Genomic DNA, 18,995 nt, shown 5'->3' with positions numbered 1-18,995 from the left:
CGTATGTGTCTTTAAAAATCACGTTTTACCTAGTTTTCCCTCCCTGACAGTTACAATACATCAGGTAAGTCAACGTGTACAAATGCGGTGGATATTTGATAATCACCAAGTACGAGTCTTAAGGAAAGGAAGCACGACTTTACAAATACTCCAAAGCTGCGCTGCTCTGAGTCACCAAGTCCTGGCTTTCCAACAATAACAGCAAAAAGAACAACAGAAAGGCAGGCAAATACATAACAAAATGAACTTTATTATGTTACTGGATGGATGAAAGGAACAACCGTAACAGATGGTTTGGATGAGATCAGTCTTTCGTGATGGAAACTTAAGTCAGTCAGTCGTTCTGTCAGCTTAAGTATTCCGCCTCTTTCTCTCTCTCTCAGGATGGCAACTTTACTTACGTTCCTCGCCACACACAAGGTACTACAGTGTTCTTGGTGGGACTGTTGCTCAGGAGTCAACATTGCCATCGCATCATCATAAGCTGCTTGTCTTGAATTCATGCAACACTTTAAGGCGGAGATGAACAAGTCTACAGATCCCCCTTGAAGTTTACATGTCCTCCTTCTTCAGCAGCAGGAGGGCGAGGATCTGCAGCAGGCCGTCGTAGCACCACTCGGGCAGGTGAGTACTGACCAGGGCGACGAACAGGGTGAGAGGCGTCATAGGGCAGTAGCGGGCCTGAGGGTGCTGCTGCGTGAGGGCTTCCGTGAAAGCGTTGATCACTGGGTTAATGTCCCTTTCCTATAGAGAACAAAAACACCGTCAGTCCAAAGATTGTACCTCTTAACTTCTTTAGTACTGGGACGCATTTTTACCATGAGTTTTGTGTATGGTTTGACGATTTTGTTTACGTTAGGGAGGGTCTATGGAGGTCAAAAGATTAATGGCTAGAGTCTTTCCTATTCTAATTCTTTTATAAGTTTGTGAAGCTGTATAAAATCGCCATATAGTAAGCAAGCAAAGTGAATATGAAAACTTGTCATGGTATTGAAGAGGTTAAGTGAGTTATCGAGAGGTTCCTTATCTGTTCTAGTAGTAGTAGTAGTAGTAGTAGTAGTAGTAGTAGTAGTAGTAGTAGTAGTAGTAAAAGTAATTGGTTTGTACACAGCAGGTACCGACATATGGCATCTTGCTACTATCTTACATGGGAATAGAAAAAAAAAAAGTTCCTCGCAAGGTTTTTTTTTTTCATCACTTATAGAAAATCACACACTCAAAGAATAACCTGCAAAAACACAGAAAAAAAGGCGAAAAAAAGAAGGAAAAAGACAAAACAATGATGAGAGATAAAAAAAAAGAAATGATTGCATAAAACGAGCCTTCATCACACGCACCACTCTCATCACACACACACCGCTCTCACCACCACGAGACGCATCGCAGCTCCCTCACAATTTCAAGACTTTCTGACAAATTTGGTGGCGCTGCGGAAGCCAAGAAAACGACCACAATATTTTACCGGTTCCGTTATATGCACAGCTGTTTTTAACCCGATAACCCATTTTTCCTATAAATTATGTGGTAAAATAGACAAACTTCTATAATACTGAGAGAAAAAATGACTCCCTTCTCTCGTCTTATTGCTTTAACTGATTGGTAACATCTGGAAAGCTTGGCAGGATGTGAGTGAGTTTCATGCGCATTTCGGTTAAGCTGCACGAGAAGGCAAGTTTTCACGGCAATAATTTCACTGGCAAGCAATTGTTTCCCGTGGCAATGAACACTTAATTCGGCTGCTCCATTAAACTTGTTCTCTTCAAGCTTTCCCCTCCTTCCGTGGATTTGCTGCTTTTTCTTTTCTCCTCCTCCTCCTCTTCTTCTTCTCTTTCTTTTTCTTTTTCTTTTCTTCTTCTTCTTTTTCTTTTTGTTTTTCTTTTCTTCTTCTTCTTCTTCTTCTTCTTCTTTTTTTATTTCTTTTTCTTCTACTTCTTCTTCTTCTTCTTCTTCTTCTTCTTCTTCTTCTTCTTCTTCTTCTTCTTCTTCTTCTTCTTCTTCTTCTTCTTCTTCTTCTTCTTCTTCTTCCCCATCTTCCTCCTTCTCCTCCTCCTATGTGTACTAGCCTCTCTATACTTGCTCTCGTCATTATTCCATCCCCCTTCTAAAGCAAAAGTTAACATGTCGGTCAACTTTTTTCATTCTTTTCATCAGTAGACTCTGAGAATATTTACTTGAGACTCAGTTTTTCCTCCTTTCTACGATTTTGAATATTTCACGAAACAATGTAAGAAACTTAAAATCTAAACTGGCTTGTCAGATTGGCGTCCTAAGAAAGCGAAGACGCCTATGAAAAACTAGTCAGCAATGAGGAAGAGGAGAAATGAAAGAAAAGAATCGTATAAAGAAATTGACACCAAAACCTGACAAAGGAAAGCAAAAACCAGACATCCGTGTAGAGCAATGAAAGCAAACAAAAGTAAAGCGAAAAAAAAGGTTAAAAACATGTCATTACTTTCTAAGATATAAGTTACTACATTTATCTCTTAAAATTATCACCGCGATTATTTACAAGGAGGAAGTTCTGCTTATATATAAAATGAAAGGTAGAAAGATAGATAGATAGATAGACAAACACACCGGCACACAAGATACATAAAACATACTAGAAGAAGAACACTTGCCAGACTGGAATGGAAAAGAGAAAGGACAAGAACGGGTGGAGAAAATGTAATGGTGCCTGTGTTTGTGTGTGTGTGTGTGACTGTTACACATGATGAAGGGAAAGTCCAGGCGTGAATGTGAAATAAGTCTTCTGCTATGTAACACACACACACACACACACACACACACACACACACACACACACACACACACACACACACGTTTTAACTCACCCCCTTTCTGCGGAAATTTTTCATGAATCCCTTCACTTTCCTGCAGAAGTCCTCGCCGTAGTCTGCCTTCAGCTCGTCACTCAGGTTGTTCCACATGGACATCACCTCGCGGTCCACCACGTCGTCCATAGCGAAGAGAGAGGTTCCTACAGACGTGTAAAAGTAAAGGAACGTAAAAGAAACTGCAAGAAGATTTACACGTGGTAGTTAATAATACTCGTCTACTTTTACATACGATCCCTTTCTTTTGATCTAGTTAGTTTTCTTTTAATGTTATGTACAAATTCTGCTTCAAGAACACAGCAAGTGAATTACTTAATTTGTGAAACATTAATTTCTTAATGCCTTATTTCCTTATTCTCTAAATAGAACGTAAAGACTATTTCCAAAGGCCACAGAGATTTTTAATTGGTTCTCAAGATTTTTTCTTCCTCTCAGTAGTGTGGAATCTTAGTTACAGTATCACTAAAATCGTGAAAATAACTTTAAAAATAAAAAAAATATCAAGTAGAGCCTGTTCAAATGAGTTGAGACCAGGCACAAAACACACTTCAGAGAGCTAAACTTATATAGATGTTTAGAAGCCACACTACTTCACGAAACATTGACTTTTGACAGCTGGATATTTTCCATACAACCACGTAACATTATAGACACTCGTGCTTTTACTACTAATAGTCTTGTAACTTAGAAGAGGAAGCCAAACTTTATATTCTCTCTCATCTCAGTGTGTTAGTACAATTAAATCCCTCATAATGACCATAACAATGAAGAAATTACATAAAGGCGGTGCTGGAAATTGTCAGGGAAGGAAGAGTAGACATTACCATTGGCGTAGTTTCCTGGTTCTATTAGGCACACTTTCACACCGAAGGGCTGCATCTCTAGTCTGGCAATGGAGAGAGATTAGCATTAGAAAGTAACCGGCAACTGCATCATTGGTGTTAGTGTCTCTTCCTTATGTGACGTGGAAAGAGCATGCTGGGAGAAATTCTTAAGTAACTGGAGAAAGAGAGTCATTGTGTTGGGGTAAAGTTTGAGAAGATAATTGAATAGGTAAAGTTTGTGTGTTGGATTGAATGCTAAAAAAGAGAGTCAGAGGAAGAGAGTGTTTGACAGAGAGAAAGAAAGTGTTTGGGTAAATTTTAACAACATGATTACAGGAATATAAACACATGTCGGGATAAAAATCTAACATAATCGGGAACAAAAGATTATGTCAAGGTAAATTTTAACAAGATATTTGGGCAAAAAAAAAAAAAAAAAAAAACATTATAAATTCTTAGATACTCAGCGGCAAAAGAAATAAAGCAAGCTGAAATGAATTATAACGAGAAATAAGATACGACAGAACCAGCAGAACTAACTCCATCACTACCCACACTCTACATCTCATTCACTTTTACATGCAGAAAGTCCTGTGTCATAGTTTGTTTCTCAGTGTTATTCTTTATATAATACCTTTGTTTTGTCACCCACCGAGCGTACACTATGGTCTGAAGGAAACCGGTTGAGTTACGGATACGGACACACACACACACACACACACACACACACACCCCTAAACCGGTCCCCTAAACCTCTCTCTCTCATACGCATAACCACAGTGATCTTAAAACTATGTCACTTATAAAACCACACAAGAAAAACCTTAAACGGAAATAATAATGCAATAAAGCAACTTCTGGTTAAATATATGAAAAAAAACGAGCGATTCTCACACCACCATCATTCAGTCAGGTCTCTTGGTCAAACCTCGTGAATTATTCAGTGCAACGTGTGATCTTACAATAATTCTTCGTGGAGAAACAAGAGTCGAATAGCAATTGTTTTTAACCTGTAAAAGACTCCCTTTACTGCAAAGACTTGTAGAATAGAAAAAAAAGACATTAGTTTGAAAATATGATACGTAAACAGACCCTCGGACCACCACCATCACCGCCACCATCACTGCCACCACCACCACCTACCTGAGGGCGTCGTTGAATCCCTCCACAGCATACTTGGAGGTGCTGTAAGCCGCCATGAAGCCAGTGCTAAGCCGTCCCGCCACGCTGGCCACGCTCACCACTCGACCTGCACACAGCACAATGGTCTGCGTCACTCGTCACACTCGTAAAACACTCTGGTTCAATAATCTTAACTGATTTCTGCATTTCAACTCAATCAGTATTCATTCTTCACCAGTTATTCACCATCTGTAAACACACACATAAGCATGCACGCACACACACACACACACACACACACACACACACACACACACACACACACGTACCTTTGCCTCGCCTGATGAGAGGGAGGAACGCCTTGGTCGCTGAGATAAGCCCAAACACGTTCACCTCAGGATCTCTCTTGAAGTTCTTGAGGGAGAGCCATTCAACGGGGCCCAGCGTGCAGAGACCAGCGTTGTTCACCAGCCCCCAGAGCCCCTCTGTCCGCCGCCGCCGCAGTCACGCCAGGATAACTTTATGATTAGTTTTTACTGGCACAGGTCTGGGTTTTTTTTATGGTATTCAAGCCACAGTGCAGTTCCTGATGAGTTTTTACAGGCACACGTGTTTTGTTTATGATATTCAAGCGCTAGTGGAGTTCCTTGATATGTTTTTACAGTCACCAGTCTTCTTTTGTGTTATTCAAGCCTCAATGCACTTTCCATTCCCATGTGACAAAAACTAAAAGCAACAGAGCACAACCTCACCTCCACTAGGCAGCTGCTTCTTCACCTCCTGTGCCGCCTTCACCAGCTGGTCCTGATTAGTGACGTCCATTTGCAGCACCACCAGGCGACTCGACCCATGGCGCTTCAGGGTAGCAGCGCCCTCACCGTTGACGTCCAGGCATCCCGCGAACACTCTGAAGCCCTGAGGAGACATGAAGGAATGTAATTAAAGGCACGTATTCAAGAACACCTCTCTCTCTCACCACTACTATTTTCAAAGTCCACAGAGATAATAAGGTAGATTCTCACGAGTGTTTCTCCTCTTAAACCCTTTAGTACCATGACAAGCTTCCATACTCATTCTGGTTACTATTTGGTGATTTTATACAGCTTTATAAACCCAAGTGTGGATTAAAATAGTGAAGACTCTGGCCATTAATCTTCTTCCTTTCATAGATCCTTCCTATCCTTCCTAATGCCAATAAAATGGTCTAATCGTACACAAATCTCAAGGTAAAAATGTGTCCCAGTATTGAACGGGATTTATGCAAATCTTTGATATTCTGTGACTGCAACCATAGAAACATCCTTGAATACTGGTGAAACTTTAACTAGAGTCTTTGAAAGTAGTGGAGGTGAATCTAGAAGTGTGTCAGGATATCGGGTAAAACTGTGTCAAGGTCTGAGTTGTTGTAATTTTGCCACCTGAGAACAAGAGGGTCTGGTATGCTGACTGACCGGCGTATACATGTTGTGTCTTGGAATGTGACTTTTTTACGCCATCATACTTGTTTTGTTATTTGTTTCCTTCGCATTTCTCTTTCTTTTTTTCTTGTAATACTATTTACGTGCTGTTCTTTCAGACTTAAACTAATTTTCGGTACTTTCGTGGCTCTATGGAACACTCGATAATGATTCTGTTATTATATAAGAGGGAAAAACTGTCCAAGGGTATCATGAAACGAAAAAAAGAGCTATTTGCCAGTTCCCTTGCAGGTCTGAGAGAGTTAGCCAAAACAAAGGGACCAATGTCTTGAAACCTCCCTCTTAAATGAGTTCAAGTCATAGGAAGTTGGAAATATAGAAGCAGGTAGGGAGTTCCGCCGTGGTACAGTGGAACCATGCATGCTTTGGGATCCGAGGGGTCTCCAAGCGCACGGGTTCGAATCCTGTCCACGGTCCGAGTGTAGGTTGAGCTTCCTTACTCGGGGCAACGGTTTCCTAGCGGGTTGGCTTTGAGATAGGAGGTACCCCCAAAAATAACCCCTTTAGCTCATAAACTACCGTGAAAAGCCCACATGGTATAAAAAAGAAAGATATGAATGATTGAGAGTACTGGTTAACTCATGCATTAGAGAGTTCAACAGGGGAAAATAATTAATGGGAACTTGCTTTTCTGAGGCGTTGCACGAAAAGAAAAAAATAACCAACCGTATACAATCTTTGAAAAAAATAGCATAATATTAAAACACAAACCAAACTAAGATCGAATAACAGAAAAGAAAAAAAGAAACTGAAACCCCTAAAACAATCCTGGTAATCTGACATGACGAAGCGAAAAAAGAGAGAAATAGAAAAAAAAGACACGGGAAACACAAACAAGGAAGCGTAAACACAAAGCAAACGAGAAGAGATCCCTTTCTCCTTCCTTGTTCCCCTCCTCTCTCTCTCTCTCTCTCTCTCTCTCTGGTCAGTATTCAGAAACGCTTTGTTCCCTCCCCCACGACTATTTTCCAAGACTACAGAGATGATCAGCGGGTTCTCAATAGTGTCTCGTGTCAATAATGCAAAAGTCTTGTTAATCTGCCACTAGAATACCGAAAAACATGCTAAAACATACATCACTTCAACTAAAGCCTTTTGAAAGTAGTGGAAATATGAGGCAGAAGTGTTTTAGAATATGGTCCTTTCTCTCTCTCTCTCTCTCTCTCTCTCCCTCGGAAAGGAAAGCGCCCTCTGCTGGGATGCTGTGAACGTGGAAGGCATGAGGTGAGTGTCAGATGCACGCTAGATCCTCCTCTCCGTTTTCCCCTTTCAAACAATGGAGCTTAGAAGGGTGATGTCTTTCTTCTTCCTCCTCCTCCTCCTCCTCCTCCTCCTCCTCCCACAGTAGCAATGTAAACAACTTTCCCCACAGCGGCGCCCGGCGTGGAGAAAGCGACTATAGTGTGCCAGAAAGAGAGAGAGAGAGAGAGAGAGAGAGAGAGAGAGAGAGAGAGAGAGAGAGAGAGAGAGAGAGAGAGAGAGAGAGAGAGAGAGAGAGAGAGAAGAGGGCAAGGGTGAGGATAGACGTAAAGAAAAAAAATCATGACAGAAAAGATGAAAAAAATCCAATGGGTTAAAAAGAGAGAGAAAAAAGAAAAAAGATAAGGAGAGAGAGAGAGAGAGAGAGAGAGAGAGAGAGAGAGAGAGAGAGAGAGAGAGAGAGAGAGAGAGAGAGAAAACACGTGACTTTAATACAGTGTTACCAGAGTTCCATTAAGGCGTTTGCTTCCCTCCCATGACCAAATGTTGTAGAATATGATCTTGTTCCCGCATCACCGCAAAATGACCCTCCCCTCTACCGCCCCTCCTCTCCTTTCCTCCCTCTCCTCTCTTCCCTCCCTCCGTTCCCTCCCCACACACTCATATAAGGAAAAAATATGAGAAAAACTGGGTTCGAAGAGAAGACGAACAAAGCATGAAGAACTAGTCTTAAAGGAGGCGGAGGAGCAGGAGGAGGAGGAGGAGGAGGAGGAGGAGGAGGAGGAGGAGGGAGGTAAGGTGAAGAGGGAGGAAAAGTGTGACTATGATTAAGGAAGAGGAACAGAAAGGAGGTCATGGGAGAGAAAAAATAAAGGGATGGTGATGATGATGATGATGATGCAGAAGAAGAGGAGAACGAGGAGGAGGAGGAGGAGGAGGAGAGGAGGAAGAGAGGAGGAGGAGGTGGAGGATTAGGAGAAAGCAACTGTGATTAAATAGAAAAAAATAAGAGATAAAGAGGAGGAGGAGGATGACGTGTAGGAGGAGGAGGAGAATAAGAGAGAGGAAGAGGAGGAGGAGGAGGAGGAGGAGGAGGAGGAGGAGGATTTAAGAGATATAGGATATGAATGAAGAGAAGCAGAATAAGAACAATGAGAAAGAAGATGAAGAGAAGAAAGAGAATATAGAACTACGATAAAAAAATAGCAAAGGGTTAAGGAAGAAGTGGATGAGTGAGAAGGAGGAGGAAGAAGAAGAGGAGGAGGAGGAGGAGGAGGAGGAGGAGGAGGAGGAGGAGGAGGAGGAGGAGAAGATGACCGAGGGGTGAGAGTTGGCGAGTTTCACTAACCAGTTTGTGGAGGTGCAGGGCGAGGGCGTGACCGAAGCCAGAGTCGCAACCAGTTACCACCACAGACTTGCCTTGCGGGGACACCTGAAGGAACACACACACCATTATCTCTCTCTCTCTCTCTCTCTCTCTCTCTCTCTCTCTCTCTCTCTCTCTCTCGTATATAACATTATTTCCATTCCATCATGAATTCTATAACAATTATCATCATCATTGTCAGAGAGAGAGAGAGAGAGAGAGAGAGAGAGAGAGAGAGAGAGAGAGAGAGAGAGAGAGGAAGAGGAAGCAGAAAACGTAGAGTCACTGTAGATGATTATATCCCTCAGCGAAGAGTCACACACCGTCAGGCTGGCCCGGTACAGGTAAGCAGCCGCGGTGAGCACCCAGGCGACGGGGAAGGCGAGGCTGCAGGAGGCGAGACCGAAGGCGTCGAGGAAGGTGGCGAGGAGGGCGCTTACTCCACCCCAGAAGGCCACCCGCGTCCCTTTGTCCAGAGTCCACAGCATCGTCTGCAGGGGCAACAACAACACTCAGACACACACACACACACACACACACACACACACACACACACACACACTACAGCATTGGAACCATATTCTGAAAACCCCGACTACTTTCAAACGGCTCTAATTTAAAAGGAGACGTTCTTTAAGGGAGTTGTTTCGGTTTTGGTGGTAGATCAGCAAATTGTCTACATTATTAATAGGATAATCACTTGTTTGAACTCAGCTACGAGATCACCTCTGTGGCCTTTGACAATGGTCGTGATGTGAGAGCAAAGCTTTTTTTTAATAAGGGCAGCACAAAATACAAACATACACGAAAAATCTACATTAAGAATAAGTGTTTCTTTTATGCGTTTGCGGTCAACGTTTCCATTAACTGGTATCTTCGTACGCATGAACGGTTAGGTCAAGGTCATTTTTTTGCGCAAGAAAACATTGTCCTCTCTCCTCCTAACAGTTACTTTCCAGCTCTGTTGCCGCACCACACACGCCGCGCCTGGTTAAATGCGGTGTTGTGTTGTAAGATATTAGTCGCACCGGTAGTCTGTGGGATAAAAGCTTACATTGATTACCTAGTGTAAATACGACTTATGTTATAGAGTCTCTCATCACTGTAGTTATGTATTGTTACTTAGCAGTTGCCTGGCCTGTGAACCATCTGACGCCACGCAACACACGCACTATCCTGGCAGTGACAGGCGCACACCGACTCCTGTTAGTTTGTGGTGCTTTCTCTCAGTCTCAGTGAGTCAAAACACACTCTTCCTATCAAACCTTACACAACATCTCACTAACAAATGCACGGACACGATCGGATACTTTACGAAACAGGCGAGCAGTGACAAGCACTGTGTTCGGCTCCACGCAGCACGGGGCCGCAGGTCACCGGGGTTGCCGTGTGTTGGTGGGGCACTGAAATGATGCCGCGGGGCACTTGGTTAGCAGTTCCGGGAGAAAAAGCGGTCCCTAAACATTCATGGTGGCAGGTTCCAGCATGAGAGAAAGCTTTCGAGAGTTAGGGCGTCGTCAGGCTCAGGCCGTGGACCACCATCACAATGAACACGAGGCTGCCGCTTGTGTGTAGTGTTATTATCATCATGACTAAGCCCAGTCGCCGCTTCCCAGCATCGCACACACCTAAGGATGATTTGCGCTCTTGTAACAATTCAAGGTCAGAATCTTTTGGAACATTTTAATTGCTTGCTGTACGATAATGTTGCCACAGAACCTACGATAAGTATCAACGAATATAATGAGAAAAAATTGCCTTAACAACAATGACATAATTAGCAACAACAACAGCGCTAACAATATCAACAATAACAATGATGATAATAATGACAATAGCATCTTCCTTTTCTGCCTCCTTCTCTTTCTTTTCCTCTTCTTCATCCTCGTTCTACTTTTATAGTCATTATAACTATTATTGTCACTGTCAATATCATCTTCATTATCGTCACTGTTACCGCTTTCATAATAGAGGAAAATAAGAACACCAGCAGCAGGAGTGAGCTGGACGGCAGTATGACAGCCGCGGCGGGCGTCAACACTCGCCCTGTTAAGCGCCACTCGTGCGTTGCCATCCCCATCAGGAAGCAAAAATCCCCATGCGACCTTGAAACGGTAATCTAACCTTACAATTCTGCTCTGGTAGCGTGGTCAGGTGACACTGATAAGCGAAATGTGCTGGGGAGCGTATCAAGGCTGGAGAAAGAGGCAGTGAAAGTCGGGAGGGAGTAAAGAAGAGAAAGTTCTTAACAAGGTGGAAAAGTTGGTTAAGATTTCACATTCTGCTGTTATATAGTGTAATATTTTCTTGGTGATGAAAAGAACCCGCGTTTCATCGATGAAGTAGAACATAGGGTATTCAGTACAAACAATGCACTTCTCTACAATGCACATCCCCAACGGTCTCCTCCATCGCTTCTTCCTTCAACGCACACGCAGACGTAAATACAACTGGTGACAACACGCAGCTCATAACACTGATAACACAACGTCAAAAGGACACTCGCAAGATTTGACAGTCCCATTACCCACTCACCCACCACTACCACCACCACCACTACCACAGCGGCGCCGGACAACGTGTTACCTCTCTGGCCGCCTCCGGTCGAGTGCGGCGGCAGGTTTTCTCCATCGTACCTCGTCCCCAGTTCACCCCCCGCCCGCTTCACCTTCCCTCCACAACTCTCTGTTTTTGTTAGGCGGCCTCGTTTGGCAAGGGAGTTGTATCATTAGTACACTAAATAGCTTCTGATTCTGCTGATCGTGAACAAGGATGCAGAAACGACCTGGTCTCTCACGGTAATACAGAATCTAAGGTCATCGTGAAACATTAAGTACTCGAGTCTTTGTGGCGCAGGTGGATCGTCCGGCTTGCCAAATTGTTGCTCATTCGTGCTTCAGTTTTACCTCTGATCCTGCCAGCACGAGGGCGTAGCTACCCACTGTGGGCCTCAGCACCAATGATCCCTGCACGGCCCACGCTCAAGTCACTTGAAACGCCACAGGTAAACAGAGCACACCTGTACAGTGTGTTTCATCTCACCAGGCGCAGTATAGACAGAAGCGTACGGGTCATGAGAATTAAGGCTCTGATCGCGATGAAAGATTATAGAGGCGAATTTCTAGATGAACAGGTCACATGTAGCTTCGGGTGGCTGATTCACCTCCTCCTCCTCCTCCTTCTCCTTCCCTCCCACACACACACACACACACACACACACACACACACACACACACACACACACACACACACGGTACACCACCACCACGACCACAAAACAGACGTGAGTGTCGTACTGGAAAACCAAGGAAGGAGGAACTAAAAGGTGGTGCTGGTGCTTCCCTCGGGTTCCTCTCATCCTCCTCTTCCTGGTCCCGTCATCCCATGCCACCCCTCGCACCACCCCAATAAGGCTCTGGACACAGCAGCCACTCATCATGCCCTAATCTTCCCAGCACTCTCTCCTCACAATCTCCTCAAACTGCCGGCTTCGGCACCCGCCACGTCACTGCATCCCATCCTCGCGCCCCACAACTTGTCTCTTCGCTCCTGTAGCCTTCACTAAATCCTGCAGGTTCTGTAGTGATGTTAGCGCATGTGACTTCGTAATTCTTGTTTAAGGTACGGTTGTAATGTTTTCCTTGAATGATGTAATGTTTCTCATGTTTGTTTTATGTGCGCTCATGACTGACTCTCGTTCCAGTGTGTTGTATTAATGCCACGCCGCTTACTTAAGGAGTGTACACAGGAAGGCTGATGCTGCTGGTGTTGGTGCGGTGCGTCACATATACTTGCTGGTTTACGGTGTTTACTACTGCAGAAGCGCGATTGTGAAAGTCATGTTCTGTATGCCTTGATTAAACAGGATATTGCCTTGCTTGCATGCTGAATACCTCCACACCAAGACATATCCGGATACTAAAACACAAATATTGATGTAAAAATTAAGAAAGGAAAATAAGTAAAGGACAGATTTCTTACTGTGTGTGTGTGTGTGTGTGTGTGTGTGTGTGTGTGAGGAGGGGGTGAGGCAAAAGTCGTTCATTACATCTAACAATTAGGTGACGATTAATCTCTAAAAGCATTGACTATAGTACTTCCTCCCCCGTATTATCCTCCCTTTTCGATAAGCCTCTTCACACACACAAACACACACACACACACACACACACACACACACACACACACGAATCGCGATACCCGTCCTACTTTACGAGTTAGACAAGGAATTTCGCTTTACATTTAACTTGAATACACTCCAAACTTGCTCTCGCTCTCACTCTCTCTTCCTCTCTCTTCTAGTGTTCATGCTCAGGGATAAGTTTCTCCGTTTTTGTTTGTGTAACAGATCCCAAATCCGGCGAGGCGAGGTGACCGACCCTCACCTACGTAGCGGTCCACCATGGCTTGTTTCTTGGAGGAAGTTGATTATTTCCCGGCTGGCGAAGACACTGCCGCAGGGGAACTCACGGCGCAACTCCCTCGAATAGGAATTTTGTGTATATGAATCGTGTGTGAAGAAGGACTTTTGTGTATGAATCGTATATGAATCGTGAATGAATCGTGTGTGAAGGACATTTTTTTTTTCTGTTATAGATGCATTAAAATTTCCATGCGTTTTACCCCGGTTTTTTTTTTTATCTATTATTTTTACCACCTTTTTAGTATAAACACTGCTAATTCACATGCACAGCTGCCTCAGAACTACTGCAAGTGATAGGAAATTTTTGTCTGCATTGTGAAGAGGGTAGTTTTTTGTAGAGCTGTATTGATATCTTCACTTGTTTGACTCCGAACCTTTTTTCGTTTATCTATTTCTTTTACCGTCTTTTTAGCATACACACTGCTAATTCACTGCACAACTCCTCAAAACTCCTGCAGGCGATAGGAATTATCTTACAAGTGTAATACGAAGGACATTTTCATAGAACTACATTAATATTTCCACTTGTTTCATTTGCTTCTCTATTTTTTCCCCCTTCTTTTTAGCATACACACTGCAATCTAACTGTCCAACTCCCTCAAAACTCCTGCAGGTGATAGAAACCTTATGTATGTAATATATGCGAAGGAGAACGTTTCTTTATAGTGCTGTATTGATATTTTTCCTTGTTTTACCCTGATTATTTTATTGTTTCTCTATTTCTTTATCGTCTTTTTAGCATATACACTTCTAACTCACTGTCTAACTTCCTCAAAACTGCTGCAGGAGATCGGAACCAGTATGAATTGTATGCGAAGGACGTTTTTCAGAGTTGCATTGACATTTCCACTTGTTTTACCCTTTTTTTTATTCCTCTATTTTTTCTTTACCGTCCTTTTAGCATACACACTGCAAACTCACTATCTAACTTCCTCAAATCTGCTGCAGGCGACAGGAACTTACGTATGTATTGTATGCGATGAAGGCAGTTTTTTCATAGAGTTGCATTGCTATTTTCTACTTGATTTGCTACGGTTCTTCTTCACACATACATATACAGTAACTCGCCATATTACTTAATTCGTCATATGCGCGTTATTGATTTTCTTGTTTATTTAATTATTTATATTATTATGTGCCATACCTTTCTGTCTATGCATCCATCTATCTATCTATCTGTCTTTCTTCTTTTAATCTTTTTTACTTTTTTTCTGTTTATCTATTTATCTATCTATCTATCTATCTATCTATCTATCCGTCAGTCTATCTATCTATCCTTCTATCTCTCTCTCTATCTATTTTTCTTCTTTTCTGTACACTTGCTTATCTATCATTACAATCTACCACACACACACACAGATGTCATAGGAACACTGAGGTAAATAAATGCAACGTTAACAATACAAACTCATTATTATTGCTTGTGGACGCTTGTGGACCTCAGCACGTGACTCAAGACAGCTTCCCAAGACATAAGCCGTCACGTATTATTAAGGCCAATACAAGCGTTCCTCAATTGACCCTGTGTATTATGATAACCTCAATGAGTTCTCTGTTTATCTGCACCGTGAACCCATCAGAGGCAGACCCAACACCTTCATAAGTCGTCTAGTAGGAAGAGTCTTTTGAGTGTAATCTCGATCATAAGGCTTCATATTCTTAGTCTCGCCCGAAACCGTGATAAGTAATCTATCAGGAAGTGTATTTTATGTTTAACTTTAGAGAGAGAGAAAACAAAAATGAGAAAGCTTCGTATTTTCAGTTTCGTCATCGTTAAATATACTGTAGGCTTCCCAGAGTCATTTGTCACAGAACCATATCACCACCAGCACAAGAACACGTTTTCTGTTCATAACAATTACTGTGTATTTTGGAACCATATCCTGAAACATTTCTAAACTGCATCTTCGCTATCTTGAAAAATCTCTAGTTGAAGTTACATGGATTTTTTAAAGGGCGTTTATATAGTTCTAGTGATAAATTAACAATATTTCCACAATATTAACAAGGAAAACACTCTTGAGAACCCGTTTAGTTATCTCTGTGGCCTTTGAAAATAGCCGTGGTGAGAAAGGAAAGCGTTGGACTTGAGAAAAGAAACACTACAACCTATCAAAACATGCCCATTTAAAGTCATGGTTAGGAGTGACTTGCTGCACTCACTCCCACTGCCAATCGTGTTTTCCTTTGTGCTGAGTCCTCTAATCTGGTAACGACAGTCTCCTTATAAAATATATGTAACATAATGCCAGTAAATAACGTAGACGCTAAACACGAAAGGGAGTGAGAGCAGCAAACAGGTTAATTGACTGCTGGCCATGTCTTTACGTGTGTCCAAGTCCCTTCATGGTTCAGCAAAGTTTGAAGAGTTAACGTCAGGGTGTAGATGTCAGATTAGGAGTAGCCAGGTGCCTCCGCTGCCTTCATCACTCTTTCCGTGAGGTCCTCCAAGCCACCTTCCTCTTGGTCATCGGAAGAACTGCGGAGGTAACACAGCCTTTTACTAGCAGGACAGGAAAGCAAGTAGTGATCGTTAAGGGTCATATTGTAAGTTATGTATTCAGGCCTGTCTAGTGTGGATGAGATGTGCTTTTTTTTTTTTTTTTGCTAGTTTCTTTTCTTTTCACCACGTCCTTGTGTTGAATGAATAACACAGCCTTTCACACACAAGACAGGAAAAGCAGGTAGTGATCATTAATAGTCATATATAAGTCACGTATTCAGGCTTGTCTAGTGTGGATGAGCTGTCTTTTTTGCCAGTTTCTTTTTTTTTTCACCACGTACTTGTGTCTCGTCACCATGAACCGGAGTGACTCACCTGAAGCTGCGACCCAGAACGTTCTTTCCGAGCACAAAGGTGGTGATGAAGTACCAGATGACGCCGCCGATAAGGAGAGGGATGGTGATGAGGTACAGCGGCCACAGAGCACTTGAAAAATCCACCACAACGGGATTCAAGAAGGAGGAGGTGGAGTCGGCGTCCAGAGTGAAGACTTTGGAAGCCACGTCCAGGATTTCCTTAGTAAGTGCTGTCGTGTTTTCTGTGACAAATGAATCCACTTAGCACGAATACTTGTAACGGTTCATGTAATTTACTGAGTTAAACTGGAAAAATGTCAGCATACTCATAACCCTTTCAGTACCATGACGCGTTTCCATAGTCACTCAGCTCACTATTTGGGGATTCTATACATCTTCAAAAACTCATGTAGGGGATTAAGATAGTGAAGATTCTGGCCAATAATTTCCTGATCTCCATAGACCATTGCTAACATCAATAAAATTGTCTAGTCGTACACAAGTCTCCAGGTAAAAATGTGTCCCATTACTGAAGGGCTTAATATATATATATAAAAAAAAAGAATATTTTTGTTACGAAGGATAACTTATAGAAGAACAAGAAGCAAAACAACAATAACAACAACGACAACAACAACAGCAGTAAAAACAACTAAAATAAAAGAAAAATGAGGAAAAGAAGAAAAGTAGAAGAAAAAGGAGAAAAAGAAGACAGCACAATAGTTACCCTTCAACATCCTCTAAACAACACACACATAGAAATACATCCCTCCCCACTCCACCACCATCAACTGAACACACCACACGGACATCCCCCTCACCTGACGATTCCCCGAGCAGGGCAGAGGTGAGGGAGAGAACACGGGGGAGAAGGTACTTGATGAGGTCTGTTGTAGAAGTGGTGTTGTCAGTGCTCGCTGCCGCCACAGCCTCAACTAAGCGTGCGTGGTCCATGTTGCTTTCAGCCTGCAGGGGAGAAAAAGCTATTTGTTTTATGGCGTTTATGGTAAGTAAAGTAAATTGCATGGAGTTAGAGGATAGATAGATAGATAAATATATATATATATATATATATATATATATATATATATATATATATATATATATAGATAGATAGATAGATAGACAGATAGATTGATTGATTGATTGATTGATTGATAGATAGATAAATATATAGATAGATAAATAGATAGATAGATAGATAGATAGATAGAGATAGATAGACAGATATATATATATATATATATATATATATATATATATATATATATATATATATATATATAGAGAGAGAGAGAGAGAGAGAGAGAGAGAGAGAGAGAGAGAGAGAGAGAGAGAGAGAGAGAGAGAGAGAGAGAGAGAGAGAGAGAGAGAGAGAGAGAGAGAGAGAGAGAGAGAGAGAGAGAGAGAGAGAGAGAGAGAGAGAGAGAGAGAGAGAGAGAGTGTGTGTGTGTGTGTGTGTGTGTGTGTGTGTGTGTGTGTGTGTGTGTGTGTGTGTGTGTGTGTGTGTGTGTGTGTGTGTGTGTGTGTGTGTGTAAAGAAAGAAGTCTTCTCAAATGGAGTGATAGATAAATGGGAAAACTTGGCAATTAATCTATTAGCGCCAATTCTGTAAGGAGTTCCCAAAAGAAGACTAGGCAGATTTTATGTAAAGAGATGATAAACACAAAGATCTGCTTCGTGATAGGCTTAGTATTCTTACAAATCTCCTTATTTTCTTATATTCTTCTGTTCTTAATACACCTTTCAGTCTTCCAGGAATAAGAGATCACCAATATTAGTCACCTGATATTCAACACCTGTAGATAAGCCACGAATCACCAATGAACACTTAAATTGAAAATACATGAAAGTTTAATACCACTACTGTCACGTACGTAATAAGACATCGCACCAACACAAGCTTTCAGAACACAGCTTAAAGTATTCCAGGAACTCTTGCCGCCTGACTCACGAAGACTCTCCTGAGCACTGGCCGTAATAGCTTGAGGAAACCCACCACCGACTTCTGGCTCGCCTCCACCGCCACCTGGCCAACTAATGAGTGACCAGCCAGGTGCCGTCCCTCTTCACTGCTGTCTGGCCTTGTTTTGCAGCGTTATGTCCCGTTACTGTGTGTGTGTGTGTGTGTGTGTGTGTGTGTGTGTGTGTGTGTGTGTGTGTGTGTGTGTGTGTGCGCGCACACACACACACACACATCTGCTATATCTGCTATAGTTTGTGATGTTCCTACAGTATCGTATTTGTGTGTTGTTCTGCTGGTTTACTTGCTCACTTATTAATTTCGCAGTTTTAGCCAATTGAATTAGCATATTGAGAGTAATGAGACACTTCAGTATTTACAAGACACACAAAATACAAAATTATCCTTAGAGTGAAGAGGATGAACATTAATGTGTAATACATCACTACTCATCTCCGTCTCTTTTTCGTTCCGAGTATCTACTAACCGTTTCTCTTTCTCTCAGCGTCTCTCTTCATTACATAAGGGGAGGAGCTATTACCTGGTAGTGGCGCCAAACTATGCCAGTCAATCCATCACTCAATCAATCAGTCCTTAAGTAAGAAGGGAAATGAATAGTTAGTGGTGATGGTTCCTGTAATCAGTGAGTGGGAAGGCATGGCCGGCGTAGCAGTGGGTCGGTCAGTAGTCCCTTGCTCATAAATAATAGCGCAGACCCGTTACTCGCTCCCGCAGTAGCGAGAAAGCGACCCACACTCCAAACTGCTTCGTTACATATGTCCACCACCGCCTGTACAGGAAACGCGTGACCTTTGTGGACGATTGTGTTCTTGTCAAGGCACGTGCTCGGCGTGGCTGTGCTGCATGTACTTTAGAAAAGTTGTCTGTAGGAGATTTTTACTGTATAGGCAAAACAATTGCTATTTCAACAAGAGAACAAGAGATAGAAAACTGAGTGTACGTAAACGAGGAAGGATATATAA

At 42.4% G+C, this 18,995-nt stretch overlaps 2 protein-coding genes across 3 annotated transcripts; both read right to left on the bottom strand.

The window, feature by feature from the left end:
• Window positions 1-230: 230 nt before the first annotated feature.
• On the bottom strand, window positions 231-11,530 carry LOC123504037 (D-beta-hydroxybutyrate dehydrogenase, mitochondrial-like). Of its 2 annotated transcripts, none has more exons than XM_045254287.1 (9): window positions 11,414-11,530; window positions 9,151-9,318; window positions 8,810-8,893; window positions 5,536-5,698; window positions 5,113-5,268; window positions 4,805-4,910; window positions 3,662-3,723; window positions 2,835-2,980; window positions 231-744 (listed from the first exon to the last, which is right to left on the bottom strand). In XM_045254287.1, exons 1-9 carry the CDS (start codon window positions 11,456-11,458, stop codon window positions 553-555), a joined length of 1,122 nt encoding a protein of 373 aa, XP_045110222.1. In that variant the 5' UTR covers window positions 11,459-11,530; the 3' UTR covers window positions 231-552. The 2 variants fall into 2 exon arrangements, with proteins under 2 accessions (XP_045110222.1, XP_045110223.1); XM_045254288.1 differs by having other exon boundaries at window positions 11,363-11,421.
• A 3,114-nt stretch (window positions 11,531-14,644) lies between these two features.
• On the bottom strand, window positions 14,645-18,146 carry LOC123504213. The gene is made up of 4 exons (XM_045254567.1): window positions 18,004-18,146; window positions 16,871-17,015; window positions 16,069-16,291; window positions 14,645-15,729 (listed from the first exon to the last, which is right to left on the bottom strand). Exons 2-4 carry the CDS (start codon window positions 17,001-17,003, stop codon window positions 15,645-15,647), a joined length of 441 nt encoding a protein of 146 aa, XP_045110502.1. The 5' UTR covers window positions 17,004-17,015; window positions 18,004-18,146; the 3' UTR covers window positions 14,645-15,644.
• Between the last annotated feature and the right edge of the window lie 849 nt (window positions 18,147-18,995).

Source organism: Portunus trituberculatus, chromosome 15 (genome assembly GCF_017591435.1).
Source record: "Portunus trituberculatus isolate SZX2019 chromosome 15, ASM1759143v1, whole genome shotgun sequence".
NCBI classification, from domain to species: Eukaryota; Metazoa; Arthropoda; class Malacostraca; order Decapoda; family Portunidae; genus Portunus; species Portunus trituberculatus.
The sequence above is the reverse complement of the archived record's forward strand: the minus strand, read 5'-3'. Positions and strand labels throughout refer to the sequence as shown.